This window comes from Xenopus laevis, chromosome 8S (genome assembly GCF_017654675.1).
Source record: "Xenopus laevis strain J_2021 chromosome 8S, Xenopus_laevis_v10.1, whole genome shotgun sequence".
Lineage (NCBI taxonomy): Eukaryota > Metazoa > Chordata > Amphibia > Anura > Pipidae > Xenopus > Xenopus laevis.
This window is the reverse complement of record NC_054386.1, coordinates 69,760,890-69,779,393: the sequence shown is the minus strand read 5'-3', so window position 1 is coordinate 69,779,393 and position 18,504 is coordinate 69,760,890. Positions and strand designations below refer to the sequence as shown.

Sequence of the window (18,504 nt, the reverse complement as noted above, 5' to 3'; positions counted from 1 at the left end):
CCTCTTTTCTTCTAATCGGAATGGGTGACTTTGTGTCAGCTGGAAAGACCTACTGGTAAATAAAGCATTAGAGAGATTATTATATGATCCCCTTATATATTTATACATAGTTATCATATCACCCCTTAAGCGCCTCTTCTCCAGCGTGAACATCCCCAATTTGGTCCGTCTTTCCTCATAGCTAAGATTTTCCATACCTTTCACCAGCTTAGTTGCCCTTCTCTGAACCCTCTCTAATACAATAATGTCCTGTTTGAGTGATGGAGACCAAAACTGTACGGCATATTCTAGATGGGGCCTTACCAGTGCTCTATACAGCGGAAGAATGACCCCCTCCTCCCGTGACTCTATGCCACTTTTATTACAGCTCAAGACCTTATTTGCCCTTGATGCTGCTGACTGGCATTGCTTTATACAGCCAAGTTTATCATCTACAAGGATTCCAAGGTCCTTTTACATAATGGATTTGCCTAGTGCAGTCCCATTAAGGGTATAAGTGGCTTGGATATTTTTACATCCCAGGTGCATGACTTTACATTTATCAACATTGAATCTCATTTGCCACTTAGCTGCCCAGATTGCCAGTTTGTAATGATCCTGTTGCAAGGATAGTAGTTGTAGCTGGATAGTTTTGTGTCATCTGCAAACACTGATACATTACTTACAATACCATCCCCTAAGTAATTAATGAACAAGTTAAATAAAAGTGGACCCAATACCGAGCCCTGAGGTGAGGGACCCCACTAAGAACCTTACTCCAAGCAGAGAATGTACCATTAACAACCACTCTCTGTACCCGATCCTGTAGCCAGTTTCCTATCCATGTGCAAACAGCTTCATTAAGCCCAACAGACCTTAGTTTAGAAAGCAGTCATTGTGGGGCACAGTATCAAACGCTTTGGCAAAATCCAGAGGGTTATTTTTCAAAGTCCGAATTTATTATTTCTATTGAAAAAGTCCAACTAACTCTGAATTGGACCTTATTTATTATAGAAAAAGCTCGCTAAAATCGCTTCGGGCAAAAAATCCGGAAAATAATAATTTTCCCGGCAAAATTTGAATTGTGGCACTAACATTTTAAATATCGGAATTTTTGCCCGAAACTCATTGCGGACCATGATATTGAAATGGGACCTTTGCCATTAACTTCTATAGGACCCTGACAGCTTGGAAATGGCGGATTTTTTGGATTCTGACTTTTTTCAGCCTCAGAGTATAATAAATTCTGAAAAAAATCTGATTTTTTTAATTGGTCAAAACATTTTTGTGATTTTTTTATTCAGAGTTTGATAAATAACCCCCTAAGTTTACTAAAAATGATTTAACATAATTGAAACATTATTATGCCACCAATATAGATTAATGATTGCTTTGTTGGAATCAATTACCAGCTACTTTTTTTATTACAGATTGAAATATCTTAATTTTTTTTTTAGTTATTTGATTAAAATGGAGTCTATGAAGTACATCTAGCAGTCAGGTGGTTTTAATCATATTTGAGGCTACATTATAATGCAAATCTTGCACCACCTGCACAAAATAAAACCCTGTAAACATCAACAATTATAACACAACATAAAATAGTTCTGATGGATAAAATAACCTTAATCAGCTTGGGAAATATCACATACTGTATAAAATGAAGTGTCTTTGGCCCTTGTATAAATGTTAAACTACAATAATAGAAATACTTGAATTCCTGAGAGGGCTGATGCAGAGTCACAGTGTCAATGTTAGCCATGTTTTATGTCTGTCATTGCAAATTTGTTTTCATTATTCAGATGCATAGGTCACTGACCTCTACATACAATGAATTAATGTAGGAATACAATGAGAAGTGTTCAGAATCTTTACCAGTGCAAAATTACAAAACAAAATGCAACCATCATACAGCACAGTTATATAGAAAAAATGGACATGAATGAACCGTGAATAAATCATATATACAATTATAATTTGGAAGAAAACAAATTCCTTGTACAGTTGACAGTTTTATATTTACTCTACTGTATTGCAGCTTGGGTTTGATGGACAGGGTCTTAAAGCTGTCATTGGAACACAAAAAATAAAATTAATATACACATCCCTTTACTTATTACTTATGCAGGGCTGGAACTAGGGGTAGGCAGAAGAGGCACCTGCCTAGGGCGCAACGCTGTGGGGGCACTGGGCAGGGGCCTGTTCAAGATTCTTCTGCCTACCCATAATCCGGATTTGCTTCCCTCTGCAGGTATTCTGTTGCTCGCTCCCCGGCCCTGCACTTATAGTAAGTTTGTGAAAAAGTTGCAAAAAAACTTTTGTTTGTTCACATATATTGCAATAAACACTTCTTAGCTAACTCATTGTGCAATCTATAAAGCTTAAGAGCAATTAAAAATGTGACTGAACCCTCATGATGCATCAAATGCATCAGGTCAATGTAGACAAAAGTCTTTATGGACTGCTTAGAAGGAAGGAGGAGGGTCTGAGAAAGAAACTCAAAAATATTGCCCTCAGAAATGGGTTTACAAGAGCAGAAGAGAAGCAAAATTGTGTGAAATAATGTATTATAAGTTCTGATGCTAGGATGACTCCTAACTATATCCACCGAGAGAAAAAATACTGGGTGAGTAATCCCAAATTCTGGGGAGAAGATTGGAGAACTATGTTATGGGGCCAAGAAGCCAAATATCAGTTTTTCACCCTGTCCCCCATAATTTATATAGTACCTTTGCTGGTCAGTAAAAATAATTAACCACACTAAAGAGTGTAGGATTTTCTCCCCTGAACAATAAGACTTCTACGATGTAATTTATTTAGCTGTCTGGAATATTCAAAGTATGTTTGTCTTTGAGCATATGTCAACTGACATTTTGTTGTGTGGATTTTCCAAGCAGTGATTTTCATACTGACACTCATGTCTTATTCAAATTCCATTATCTCCTTCCTTGTTTGTCGCTGTTCTTTGGTTTATTTATTTATTTTCAAATATACAAATGTAACAAATATAGAACAAGCCGCTCACCAGAAAAAAAAAAATATTGTGTGTTATGGAAATGTCTATGTATAAAATATACATATGAAAGAAATAAAGTCCAGCAAAAAAGATGATGCTTCAGGGGTTACATAACTTTACATGTACATAGAATAGAAATTACTCTAGAATAGATCTATATTTAAGGAATTCAGGGAGAGATTCTGAAAAGATGAATCAAAATGAATATGCATATTGTAACTTTCCCAAGTATTATTTAAAAGTTTTTAAACCCTGAGAGAAGTTGTCTGACATTGTATGTAACCTTGTTTTCTACTTTACTGCAAGCTATTGTCCTCTGTAAGTGTCTGCAGTGTCCTTCAGCTGGCTTACTGGAAGGAATGGAGAAATTGTCTCATTCATGGTCAAAGACTTATCTTAGATATATTTATATCTTGATATACTCCTAAAACCTTTAGGCCACTGGTACAAGTGGCCTTTCAATCTCTGCAGTGCAAATGCCCAAACCACAAGCAGCTGCTTCCCATTCTGGGAAACATGTGTAAGAGACACTCTTGAGAGAGAGTCAAACCCACCTGCTTATAAAGCATGATTATTCAAAGCATCTTGACAGTCTTACACAGTAACACCTATTTTACAAGGGACAGGGGAAAATGTATGTGTACCCAATGTATATACAATGTGTTACACCTTATTATTTGTAGAAACTGCCATATTTCTTTGAATGCCCTATTATAATACTGATGCTCTCCACATAAGTGTTTTAATCATATATTTTTGCCTGTGAGTTGGACAGATAATCATCATTGGAGTATGCAGTGCAGTTTTGGGCTCCCATACTTAAGAGGGATATAAATGAGCTGGAGAGAGTGCAGAGACGTGCAACTAAACTGGATGGGGGCATGGAAGACTTAAATTATGAGGGTAGACTGTCAAGGTTGGTGTTGGTTCTCTGGAAAAAAGACGCTTGAGAGAGGACATGATTACACTTTAAAATAACATTTAGACAAATAGCAGGGGACCTTTTTACCCATAAAGAGGATCACCGCACCAGAGGCCACCCCTTCAGACTAGAGGAAAAGAACTTTCATTTGAAGCAACATAGGTGGTTCTTTACAGTGAGGACAGTGAGATTGTGGAATGCACTGACAGATAATGTTATGATGGCCGATTCTGTTAGTGCCTTTAAGAGCCGCTTGGGTGATTTCTTGGACAAGCATAATATTCAGGGCTATTATATAATACAAAAATCTATAGTTAGTGTATGAGTATATATAGTTTTTGTGAGTGTATGGAGGGGTCAGTGTGTGTATGTATGGATGCTGGGTTTCATTTGGAGGGGTTGAACTTGATGGTCTTTTTTCAACCCGATGTAACTATGTAACTATCTATTATTTCTTGTCCACAACACTAACCAAATTTGAACTTTGTTTATAATAATCCAGATAATCCAATAAACACATACAGACAGATCAACTAAAGGGTGAAAGTTAAATCTTGGAGAATTTCACCCAAAAATTAAAAATTTTCCACAGCACCAATAGTTTACTAAAGGGAAGTATGACAAGTTCACCAGAAATTGCTTTCATTGTGAAACTGTGACTATTGGTCAATTGAAAGAGCACAATAACTAATTTTGACCAAGAGACACTTCTGCATCTCATTCTATCACATCTATGTCATCATCTATGTCATCTCTCGCTACATGCAAATATTTATAGCATAAATTGTTTAGAGAAATGTCCCATCTACAATTGGGTGTATGGGGGGCAAATACACAAGTTAATTTAAAAACACTACTCTCAGAACAGTGTAGAATTGTAAAAAAATATCCTGCGAAAATAGCCGTAACATATGGGGTTTAAATGTAGCGCAGTTAAAAGTCCATAAAATACAAATTTAAGTAAATATGCCCGATAGTCACAACCAATGTTTGCTTATTAAACACATGCTCAGCCATTTCTGAACAAACTGGCAGTTCACACTAAATTTGTAGATATTCCCTTGACAAGTTCTTCTGCCTTATCTTCTTATCTTCTTCTGTCAATCAGTTCCCCACATATACCATGTGTGTAAATGGTCCAGACAAAAGAAAGCTCTGTTTTTTGCTTTTTTGTTTCGAAATAAATAGGTCATTTGTGTGACCCAAATGATGAATGTAGATTTGTTTTGGAGGTATTCTAACAGTTCTAGAAGAGGGAATAAGAGTAATCACTATAGACCAATGTAACCAATAATAAGTAGAATAATAAGAATGAGACAAATGCAGAGAGCATGTGTATAAATCTTTGAATCTTTAAATAATATGAGCCATAAATATATGGAACATAAAGGGGGTGGTTAAAATATTAACCATTTTTTAGTTGTTGCACATACATGTCATAAACACTGCCTTGCCTGCAAATAGCCAAGACAACATAAATGTTGTGGAAAGCATGTGAAAAGCATTTGTGTAGTGTGGCTTGAGGATTATTGTAACCATATACAATAAAAGTGCTTTTGTGCTAGAGTTAGACAGATGTGACATTGTCATTGCAGGTAAAGACGCAGTAATTTGTTGACCCTATCCTTAGAGCTACACGGCTGTAAAGATTGTGGGACCTTAAGACCCAAAGCATGAAAAAGAATGAGGACACTCTCAAATCAGCAGTAGTACGGGCTCATTTCAAACCACTCCTGCTCTTTTTACACTCTATTATGAGAATGGACTACTTATGTGGCATTTTCAGTTTCAATTACTATCTTGGTGGCAATTATGTTATCCCTGAATTTTTCTTGCTTTCTGTCTTGTGACAAAGATTGTAAAAGAAGCAGAACCTGGCACAAAATGAACCCATTCTCCTGAGACAAAATACAAGAAGAGCAAAAAATAGCACAAAGGGTGAGTGTGTACTTATATAAATTCTGACAACCTTGGGAAGGTTACAAACAGAAACTGGCAAGCCAATTACATTTTGTTGAAACATTAGAATGGATTTGTAACTACGTGGTCTATGTTGGAAACAGGTAAGACGCACGGGGGATACTGACTCCATTACTTTAAAGTTACAGTATAATTCCATTAAATATAGCAAACCAAAGCTTTGACCTTTCATAGCACTCATGAGCTAAATATCTTTTAAAAAGTCATAGAGTCCATTTGTTATCCATAAAACCCAATACACAAGGGGGGCCACTCCAAACTCACCACCCTGTGGCTGCTCCCATGTAAAACACCGGGTGCTCTGTCCGCAGCGTCCCCACTGCCAACACGTCATCTCAGAACCAAAGAAGGACAGCACTCCGGTAAAAAATGCAGGTTTATTGCATAATGTACATGGCCTTATGCGTTTCGGGAACAAAACCCCTAATCATAGGCTTTGATTAAGGGATTTTGTTTACGAAACAAGTAATTTGGGCGCGCGTCAGAATAGTCGTGCACATAAAAATTGTCATGAGTCAAAATTATTCAGACGCCCATTGACTAATGCATTTGGACAAAATAGGCACATATAAACATTGTCTCGGCCATCTAAATTGACACACATCAAAATAATTTTGACACCCATTGACTTCAATGCACTTCGCAAGAGGGCCCTGGCCCGTTCGCACCCCCTGCTCCCCCGATAGTATCGCCACTGCTACAGACCATGAAACTTCAGATCACATCATCCGGATATTTTCATTGCACATATTTTTAGTTGCAAACTTTTATAACATGCTAGATATATTTAAAACAAATTATTTATAACTTACCAAAGAAAGCTTTTCAACAAAAATAATTTGACGAGGTATCTGTAGAAATGTATGCTCTGTGCTATAATGCCTCTCCAGTGTTAAATTCCTTTCTTTTCTTGACATTGTAGAATGTATCTTGGGAAATATATGCTAAGAGCATCAATGCACTTTAGACCATTAATTCTATTTCCTTCTTTCTGATGACACCTTCAAAGAGTGCAATATTCTAATGTTTTGCAGAGACAAGTTCACACTGACCCAGAAGTATAATAGCTACTGTGAAATTGGCTTTTAACTTGGTAAAAGTGCATGATGACCCCCAGTTCAATAAAATCGAAATCAGTAGGAAATTGCATTTAGCTCAATATGCAGTTACAGCACATATATACAAAAATCATGTATGTAATACTCTATTCACAAGTACTTGGAATAACAAGGGCAATTATGTTTTTCACTCTGGGTCTGGTTTTCTCAGAGGCAGGAACCACTTACCCTGCTTCTTTTGGCAAAATGTAAAAACTGTTACTTTACTTTATCTATCAGATTCAAAGTGGGTTTGGTAAGCAACTCAGATGTGGATTGATATAAAAACCAGAAGCCGTTGTGTCTACAAAGACAGTAACTAGATGCTTCCTAAAACAAAAATCAGTCAGTGGAAAAGGAAGAGGAAGGGGTGACCCTATTATAAGCTGTATTAACATTTCTCTTCACTAACAATTAACATTTCACGATGCAGTGTTGTGCCCGTTGCAATTTGCCAAAGTTCACTCGTTAAATTTTCTCTGACAGAAAGAAATCACATGTAAAGGAGATTCTTTTGGATAGAATATTGTTTTGACCTTTTAATCATGATGTAAAATAATTAAAAGATCAATGCTACTTATGCTCAAGCATCACCCTATTTACCTTTATTATATGCTAGGGCAGGAATGAAAAGAAGCATTTTTCTTTCTCTTACCCTAAAGCATTCTTTGGTTCAGAAAAAAATGATCATTAACTTTCTTTTCCCTGTGAATGTTGGATTCACATATCCAAAAGGTGATTTTAAAAGTTGCATAAAACCATTATTGCAGTGTCTAAGAGGAAATATGATCGTTAAAATCCAGTTTAAATCAACTGCAGGCATAGTAACGGGGGAAAAACTAAAAATAATGGATTTTGCTGTGGTCATAACAGTAACCATTTGAGGTAAAGTTTTTACTTAAAAGAAGCATATTAGTGTAAGCAAAAACAATATTAATAGTACGAACCTGGCTGTGATAAAAATACCTTGTCCTGGTGGTCTAGTGGGGGGACGGCAGGGACGCCTGCCGCCCCCTCGACGGGGATGCCCGTCACGCCACGCTGCTCCTGTGCCGGCTCCCTAGTGCGCGCGCATGCGCACTTCTGATTTAAAGGCGCATGCGCGCTGACGTAATGACGTCAGCGCGAGAGGCGCCAAATTCAAAAAGTATTTAAAGCGCATTCCTACAGTTTGTCATTGCCCATGATAGGATTTTGTTCCTGGTGCTTTTGAGCTTTTGCTATATTCTGAACCTGTTTTGATTCCTGTTTTTGACCCCTGCCTGGCTATTTGACTACTCTGATTTCTGGATTCTGACCCTTGCCTGATTACTGACTACCGCCTCTGATTAACCCTCTGATTGACTCCCTGGTTTGACCCTTACCTGTCTGATAACGATTTTTCTCTGCCTGCCTCGACCCGGCCTGATCTGACTACTCCTTTGCCTAAACGCCTTGTACTGCGATCTTCTGTTCAAAGACTTTGCTTTACTGTCGTGCCCCTCTGCCTATCCAGAACCCTCATCTTGCACCTCTCGTTTAAGTCCAGGTGGCATCCAAGTAAGCCGAGGGCTCCTCCCGAGGCCCAAAGGCGGTCACACTACTGGTGAAGCACGAGCCGAGACCAGGGTGCCTGGTGTTTGTTCTGGTGTTGGGTGCCGACCGTGACACTGGCTTTGCAGATATTACTATACAGTGTGGGTTAAAGTCAGTAGGTGTTTGGTTTTCAAGTTGCATTTGTCACCTGTATTTAGAAGAAGAGCAACAGGATAAAAAGCACTTTTACTTTTTATAAGTAACAAGATTTTATGTCAATGGCACAAGGCGATTTTGGTGAGAGCAGTGTTAAAATAGCAGTACTAAAATATGGTATGCTTCTTTTTGTACATGAGTACATTCTATTGGTAAAAAAACAACCTTTGTTACCTTTCAGGTATACTAAAGCTGCAAGTGAAACAGGCTTTTGTATACCATCTGTTTTTAAGGCAAGTATAGTTACAGGGTTCTCTTCACTAGGGACAAGTTACTAAACTGCCCCTAAATAGGTAGTTTGAGGTGCATTTTGCGCCTTTGCATGCAGTTCATCGCAGTCTAACTCAATATTTGATAAAGATACTGTGGTTTGTAAACTCAGTTCTCAAAGTGGCTACTGGGTGGTAAATGTCCATACTGAGTATTAAGGTGTAAACACTGAACCGTTTGTGTAGCTCATGAGTTAGCAAATGCCCCCACACATAGTAGGGGGGGGGGATGTATTGTGCAACTGCAAAATACAGTTCTTATAGTAAATTGAGAGGATGTTTTGTCTGTCTTTCTCAATGTTTTAGTACCTAATCTTCACATGTATATCTTAATTAGTACCTTACATATAGCCCTTGTCCTGTTGAGAGATTTTTCAGTAAATAATACATCCAAGCACCTTTATGAAAATATATGGAAGATGGAAAAACATGAGAACCATTTGGGGTGGCAAAATGAATTTACTATAAAAATTTATTAAACCCCGAGGATAGAAAAGGTCAGAATCCGAAATCACTCCATCTCGGACCTACCGAGGCTGTACATAAGTCAATGGGAGTGCTCCCTATAAATTTTTTCGTGTTTGTCCCCGATCCAATTAAATTGTGATTTTTTTAATAATAAATAAGGTCCAATTGTGGTTTCTAGTTTAGTTAGACTTTCTTGAATAAAATAATCAGATAAATTTGGACTTTGATAAATAAGGCATTTGCGAAATGGTGAAAAATTTGTGAAATGTATTGACGTCAATGGCTGTCAAAATAATTTTGACGCACGACAATTGTGTGACTATTTTGTCCAAATGCATTAAAGTCAAAGAGCGTCTGAATAATTTTGACGCACAACAGATTGTTTTTTATGTGGCGGATTTTTCATCTGCGAATTTTCACCACAGTTTTGCAAAAACATTCGCCGTCGGTGAAACCCCAGAGATTTGCGGCAAATCCATGCCTGCAGAATTTATTCGCCCATTACTAATTATCTTGTTATCTGTAGTGGAATGTTTAGTTCTTACTTTGCCCAGTCGTAGAATCATTTAATGATTCTTTGGGGTCTCTGAACCTTTCAGACATGCTTCTCTCATATTTGTTAAGCCAGGATGGTTCATGCAATTTGTGCCAAGGGTAATATTATAGAAAAACTGATAGCAATTAGAAATGCCAAGCATTGCTTACACAATGTGGTTTCTATTCATGATTTCTACTGCCTAAGCCAAAATAATAAAATATACAAATAAATTGAATGCAAATGAGCATCAATGGTACCAAAATATTAATAAAAAGATAACCATTTCATTTGATGTGACTAATTATTATAACAATCTTAAGTCGTTTACATTACTCTCACTAGGGATATTGCAGAGTGCCCATCAACTGTACAATGCTCTTGACAATTCTATCTTGCTGTTATAATTAATAGTAAGGAAAGCAGAGATGTTGATATAATGATCTGTGTAGTATTATACAAAAAAAAAAAATATATATATATATATATATATATATATACTGTATATATACGCACACACACACGTATGGTAAATGCTTGATTGATGCTTTTTTTTTTCTTTTTGTAATGTTTAATTCATGCTATCTGTAACACAAGTATATATTTTTTCTTTTATTTTTGCAGGCACTATTCTGAAAGACTCAAACATTCTGGAGATGGACTTATTGTCTGGAACATACATTTTGGCAGTTTTAATAGCCTGTACAGTATTTGAGTCTGGTGCTCAGGAGAAGAATTATATAATACGGGAAGAACAGCAAGAAAATGTACTCATTGGAAACTTACTAAAAGACCTTAACCTTACTCTAGACGTTGATATATCTTTGTCAACCCCCCTTCAGTTTAAGCTGGTGTATAAGACTGGTGATGTTCCATTGATTCATGTTAAAGAGAACACTGGTGAAATTTTCACGACTTCAAATCGAATAGACCGGGAAAAGCTTTGTTCTGGAATTTTCACCGAAAACAAATGTTTTTATGAGGTGGAAGTGGCAGTCCTGCCCGATGAGGTCTTTAGATTAGTTAAGATCCGTTTCTTAATTGAGGATATCAATGATAATCCCCCTCTCTTCCCATCAACAGTCATCAATATATCAATTCCTGAGAACACTGCTGTTAATTCCAGATACTCTGTTCCATCAGCCATCGACCCAGATGTGGGTGTGAATGGAATCCAACACTATGAACTCCTTAAGGTTAGTGTACGTTTTGTATTTCCTGGTTCAAGTTGCTGTTAAGTGTTGTGTCCAAAAAGCTCCTTTCAGCCATTGCATGTTAGGGATGCACCAAATCCACTATTTTGGGATTTGGCTGAATCCTTTGTGAAAGATTTGTCAAAATACAGAGCCATAGTGCGACCAAAATTTACAGGATTTTAAGGATTCGGTTCAGCCAGGCACAAAGTTTCTGCCAAATCCTGCTGAAAAAGGCCAAACCCTGGCCAAATAGCGAACTGATACTGGATTTGGTGCATCCCTATGTGTGATATTACAATTTTATTGCCAACTACTATAGAATCTTCTAAATCAGCATATTCTACATCAAGTCCCATAGTGCTGATTCCATATATTCATGTTTTTGGGTTTCTCTAGATTTTTGCAATGCCGCTTGACTTCTGGCACAGAATCACATGATAAGCTAGCAATAACAGGATTAATGAATCAAGAAATACATGGAATTTTTACATTTACACACCTTTGCCTCAAAGTGGTGATCACAAAGTATTTTACACTTATGTGGATATGGGTATCATGCTGAAGACAATTTAATTATTGTCAGAGTAGAATCCCAGTTTCAGGGTTGAGACTCATTATCTACCTGATTGATAAACAATGAGTAAGATCCCACAGTGTAATATTTCAGTCACACCGTGAGGTTACTTGCTCTGTTGGTGAGTTTGAGATACATTTGTGGATGTCACCTTTCCATAAAACTCCAATTTAGGCGGCCCAAGCTCATACTACAGATTTAAGAGAACTGCCCTCTGAGAATGCTGCCTGCCAGAGCTACATCAGTCATCTTGCTTTTATCTAACAAAGAAAAATGACTCTCTGTGTTGGTTTGCAGATACTACAGTGTATTACATATCTTAAGAGTAGACATAAAGCAGTTTAGGTGTTCCTTAAAAATGATCCATGTTCCAGGACTATAGGTCCCAGTATACGTTAAGCCTTAATAATATTTTGGTGAATGCTGGGAGTTTCAACACCAGAATAACTAATAATTAAACAACACTATTAAAATCCCCTTTAATGTGTTATAGACATGATTAGAAACAGCCATGGGGGAAAATCATAGCAGGTGCAGCAGACGCTATAAGGAATTTAGATATATTACATTGTATATTGAAGCTGCTCTGCATGGAGAATTGTGTGTGTATGTTGGGAAAATTTTAGTCATTTATTTTTATTATAGCTGTAATTTTCTTAAATGCGTGTGTAATGGAATAATGTTGCAGTACATTAAAAGCGGAAGCATTGGTTCCCACTGGACAGCAATACAACAGCCACAAAATCCCATAAAATTGGCAATTAGTATTTCCCAGCTGAACTTTACCTGGTTTAACAACTGCCATTGCTAACAGAATGAATAGAGGATGGTGCATTTTTTCTGCTGCAATTCCAGTAAGAACTGAACAAAGCAACAACCCATAAAGCATTTGAAAATAGTAATAGTTAAAAAAGGCAACTATCCAGCATCTATGACCTATGTGCATATGTGTGTGTGTGTGTGTGTGTGTGTGTATACACACACACATATATATTTATTATATTTATTTATTTATCTTTACATTCACATGTGTTTTATTGCATATACCTCCATGGCCTGAAACACAATTATTTACTTACACCAAGGGCTGCAGCTCTACTTTCAAAGTATTACAAATGCAAACAATGCAAACTAGTGGAATTAAACTGGCATAAACTGTCAAATGAGCACTAGGAGCATTAGATATTTTAACATGCTATACCACATATTATATCAAATATTTAAACTCAATAATATCTTTGTGGGCTGTGTGGGCATTCATATTTGTCACTATGAGTGTATTGTGGTATAGAGACTTGAGGAAAGGGGGTGTAATTGAGGGAGCGCATATGAATCACCAAAATTTGTTTATTGGTACCAAATATGTGTTTGGCACCCAGTGAAGAGACAAGGCTTGAGCTTGTTTTATTGAAATCCCATTTATTGCTTCATTTCTAAACTGTGTGTTTAATATAGCACTTAATTTGAAAGCATTTGTGCTGTTGTAACAATTTTCAACATCTAATTATCCAAAATCATTCATTCTCTGGTTTATATTCAATGTATGACATAATGCCACACAATCCTTAAATCCACACCTAAAGCTTGAAATCAAGACCTCATAAATATACTGTAGGTTTAAAGCTTTCTAAAAACATTTTACTAGTGCAACATATAACAATGGTTATGTCTGATTACCGATATTTTTTTCCTGAAAGTATAGCATGCGATTATGTGTCTTTAGGTTCATGCATAGGTTAATTTTACCAGTGTCACAATTGGTTTCCATAGAATAATCATCACCAACATCATATATTGTACTTATTAGGGAAACGGAGGCAGCAGTTAATAAACTCCCTGAAGGGTCGGTGCCACTTCTATCACTGTGAGTCTGTGTGAGTCCCAGAAGAGTTCTTCACACTCATGCCTGAAGCATCAAACCATGCTGCTGTTATGATTATTGATTAATTAATGCATCACTGACCAAGCTTCAGCCTTCCAGATGTAAGAAAAATTATAATTATAAGTTACATCTCAACTTTTGCCGCTATCAAAGTAATGTGTTAATAGCATTCCTTCATGTTTCAAAAAAATATACTCAATGATAAGCACAATACCAAATTGCCAAATTAAGTATTTCATATTATTGCTATATCTGTTAGTACTGCACAAACCCCTGGTAGCTAAATATATGGTTACCAAGTAATACATTCCCTAAAGCATTTATGGCACTTTCTGATCCTGAAAGAGTCACAGAATATTTCTTCATTCATCTTTATCATTGAATGCATCACTGACCGGGTTCTGGTCTTGCAGCTGCTATCTGGAGCAAATGTATTATTATATGTTGCATCTTAAAAGAATAGTAACACAGATATACAAACAAAAAGTAAAATATTACTTGGACATGGGATGCCTATTATTTACAGTATATCCAGTTATCCAGTACATAGTTTCACTTTCCTTTTACATGTAACCTTCTGCATTTTGTTTTGTCTTTACTGTTGAGTTTCATATGTAGGAATATAATTTGTCATTTGCATAAACCACCATTCAATCACATGTCTATTGTCTTTAACAGAGCTTAACCGTGTGGTTGAAATATTTCTAAACAATTACTATGTGACTGTAACAAACAAGAGAAAGTTGTGCTCACCACTAGTTTTTAAAAACATTAAGCGGGGTTGCAATGAGGTTTTGACCACAACATTGACATAAACAAATACAAGAGGTCCTCTGCACTCAACCCATTATCATTCATAGGACATTGAAACATGTTGTGCCTTAAAGGGGAAGGAAACCTAGTTGGCGCAAAAACACTCCCCCCTCTCGTGTTTTGCCCACCATCCCTCCTCCCCCCTGGCCTACCCGTCCCACTAGGCAAATGCCCCTAACTTGTTACTTACCCTTCTGCGCAGGTCCAGTCCAGGGAGTTCACAGACGACATCTTCTTCCACGCGATCTTCTTCCTGCTTTGAACGGCATTTTGGTGCATGCGCAGTAGGAGCATTTCGCCGGTACGGATATACTGTGCATGCGCCAAAAGTCACGATGTACTTTTGGCACATGCGCAGTAGATTGTACCGGCGAAATGCTCCTACTGCGCATGCGCCGGTCAAAGAAGGAAGAAGATCGCGTGGAAGAAGATGGCGACTGTGAACTCCGTGGACTGGACCTGTGCAGAAGGGTAAGTAACAAGTTAGAGACATTTGCCCAGCGGGACGGGTAGGCCAGGGGGGAGGAGGGAGGGTGGGCAACACACGGGAGGGGGGGAAGGCTTTTTGCGCCAACTAGGTTTCCTTCCCCTTTAAGCTACTAAAAATGCCTTACCCAATTAACAAAACAGGGATTGTTTGTCCATATATTGCAATATATTTAAGCTGGCCAACTTTGTCAAAGTCATCCCTGGTATGGCCAGTCCTACACTCAACTTGCATCTGATTCATGAAGATTACGTCGGCACTCCGTTATATAGCCTTAAGAGAAAATCAGAACCTGTTTTGCACACATTGAAGGGTAAATTAATCTACATGGTTTGTACAAAGTATGTATAAGCTGATGTGCTCCATCAAGGCAGTCCTAACTAAATGAAAAAAAGAGAGTGTATTTTCCTTGAGGGGAGAAAGACCATACCTGCTTTTCTCTTTATTTGGCATGACCTCTTTCAAAGAAACCATTTGGCTTTTTGGGCTTTTAAATACCTTCTTAACTATTCTCAAAGGGGCAGGGGTTTAACTGGTTTTAATTCAAATTTGTGGATGAGCTGCATATTTTTTATAGTTTATATGGAGAGGTGTCTCTCTCCAGAATCCTTGCCTCCCCCCTCCCCTTTAAGGATAGTACTGCAGTTAAGCCTAAATGTTCAGCATCTCTGTAGTAGTAATAATCCAGGTCTTAAAAGTTGTCACAGGAGTTTCCCATCTTGAATTTTGTTAGGAGTGTCTGAGACACGAACATGCTCAGTGTGCTTTGAGCAGCTGTTGAGAAGCTAAGATTTGGGGTTGTGACAAATCATCATAACCTGATGCTATAGGCCTGGTTGGTATTCTGATGCTAATTGTGCTGGTTTCTGACCTGCCGTGTACCAATAATCTGAATTATTTACTAATCAGCCTTATATAGTGACATTTATTTATACATATAGTAAGGATATTTTGCATATATATTGTGCGTTAGCTTAGTAAGTGACAGCAGCGCAGAGCATATGTGCAGTGAATCAGCAGAAAAGATAAGGAGCTACTGGGGCATCTTTGGTGACACAGACCTTACTGCTAAAGGGCTGTGGTTGCTTGGGGCGGATACAGAAACCAATAACATAATGTGCAACATTTCTATGGTATAAAGGCCTCCTCTGCCACCAGTATATTTATCCAAACCATAAGAAATTGCACTGATCTTTGAAGTTCAAAAGTGTGGTGTTGAAAGCTTTTATCATTCTTTAGTGCTAATTTCCTTAGCTTAGATGATATCACTGACTTTTCAGTTCCCATTGTCTGTCTCACTACCAGAGAATAAGGAAATAGGATATATTTGTTACACACTTAATATCCAAGGAGCCATGGAAGAACTGTCAAACTTTTCTGCAGTGAACTGTAAATATTGCTGAATAAGTAGTATTTCAGAATAGCACTGGATTAAAGAAAATGGCTATTGAATTTGAAGACATTACCGCTTAGACTTCACTTTCTGTCATCACTGCCAGTTAGCAGTCAGTGTTCCCTAAATAAATGAGCATCCACTAAAATGTTCCTCATTTATTAACTCTACACAGAGTTGGTTATCTTTGCACCCTTTGCTGCCCCAGCCTTGTCATTTCTGGCTAGTCTATGGCAGGCCCCTTTATGGTAACACATATATAAGGAAATCTAAGGGGCACATTTACTATGGGTTGAATAACGAGGGTTAATTAACCCTTGATATTCGACCATCGAAGTAAAATCCTCAAATATCGAAGTCGAAGGATTTACCGCATTTTGTTCGATCCATCGATCGAACGATTTTCCTTCGATCAGAAATTGCCTAGAAAGCCTATGGGGAAGGTCCCCATAGGCTAACATTGGTGCTCGGTAGGTTTTAGGTGGCGAAGTAGGTGGTCGAAGTTTTTTTTAAAGAGACAGTACTTCGACTATTGAATGGTCGAATAGTCAAACGATTTTTAGTTTGAATCGTTCGATTCAAAGTCGTAGTCAAATGTCGAAGTAGCCAATTCGATGATCGAAGTAGGCAAAAAAATACTTGGAAATTCAAAGTATTTTTCATTCTAATCCTTCACTCGAGCTAAGTAAATGTGCCCCTAATAGTTGACTGAAAAATAAGATGCATTGTTGATTTGGTTTGGAAATCACTCTAAATAAAAATAGTTTTTTTTACCCTTTTTTATTTTTACATTACTTGGGCAAAACACTATGAGCTAATACAAATCACAAAATTTATTACAAATTTATTTATATTTATATCCTCCTTTATTATTATAGCTAAGTGATTAACAACCAATAATAATACATTATATGTATGTACTGTATAGCATTGGAAACAAGAATAATAGAGAGAGAGAGATTAATGGAAGTGCATTATATTCTAGTCTACAGAATGTAGACTTCTGTCTTATAAAAGACAGGTTAATCTCCAATTATTATATTAAAGTGCTGCATAATGTACCTTGTGACCTGTTAGTGGTTATTTTTTGTTGCTGCACACAGAAAGGCCTTTTCCATTCTATAAATAGTTACAGCTAATGGGACTCCATCTGTACTCCATACAATTTGATCCCCCCCATGGTCAATAAGCATACCACTTGGACAGCTAGAGCCAATGAAATAATAATGCAGAAAACGGAAATAAAAAACTACAAAAGAACCACTTTTTTCAGTCTTCAACCCCATGTTAAGCAGCAGAGTTTAAAAAGCCTTAAAGCTTTGTTGGAACAGCTGGAAAGCTGTAAAGTTTAGTGCTAGCTGTAATAAAAGTATAGATGTAGAAAATTAATGATCCATTAGAAAACTTCTTGCTCAAATTTGCTTAAAAAAGCCGTTCCTAAATTAATGTTATATCCCCAATCCATACCTTAGTATGCCTTTTACTTAATTTTATTGTGTTACAATAGGAGCATACAATGAAAGGAACGATTGTGCCGGCACTATGCCCAGCTGGCTAAGTGTCATTCATTATTCCAGATTTCGATGTGTATAAAATGAAAACTTCCAGGTAGCACTGAAATATGCATGCGTTAAGCTATTGGCTTTCATTATATGGACATTTTAGGGATTTAGTTTGCAACAGGTATTTTTTATCTTTTACATCCAAGCATTTTGTCTACTTCCATTTATGAACAGCAAGGAGTCTACTCTAGGCTAACCAGATTTGCTAGCAACCCTCAATAGTTAAGAAAGAGTTTGTTTGACTTCAAAATGTCAGTCAGCCTAATCCCTGGGTCTACATTGTACTCTGTATTAATGCCAGTAATTATTTATTTTTCTCAGTTAATAATAATGGGGTAATCATTTTACCTATACATATCACAAAATCATGAATTGCTAAAATATAGGAACAGAAGAACAGAAATTGTGAGTAGTTTGCCAATCTCTAGTATCTAAAACAATTCTAAATAAGAACCTCAACCTGTGTATTGTTTCTTTGCATTATTTATTCAATCCAGATGCACGTTTGCATTTGCAGTCATGAATCGTTATTAATTGCTAGGGTCAATGACTCCAGTAGACGAGCTGAGGGCTAAAATAGAAGTATAATTATTAAAACAG

At 37.1% G+C, this 18,504-nt stretch overlaps 1 protein-coding gene across 5 annotated transcripts in view; it reads left to right on the top strand.

Moving 5' to 3' along the window:
- LOC108700145 (protocadherin-11 X-linked) overlaps positions 1 to 18,504 on the top strand; it is a 901,035-nt gene that overhangs the window by 109,520 nt on the left and 773,011 nt on the right. For all 5 annotated transcript variants that reach the window (XM_041574896.1, XM_041574894.1, XM_041574895.1 and 2 more), the window contains one exon: positions 10,622 to 11,193. In XM_041574896.1, coding sequence (XP_041430830.1) covers positions 10,654 to 11,193 — 540 coding nt within the window. In that variant the 5' untranslated portion in view covers positions 10,622 to 10,653. The remainder of the gene's footprint in view (positions 1 to 10,621; positions 11,194 to 18,504) is intronic.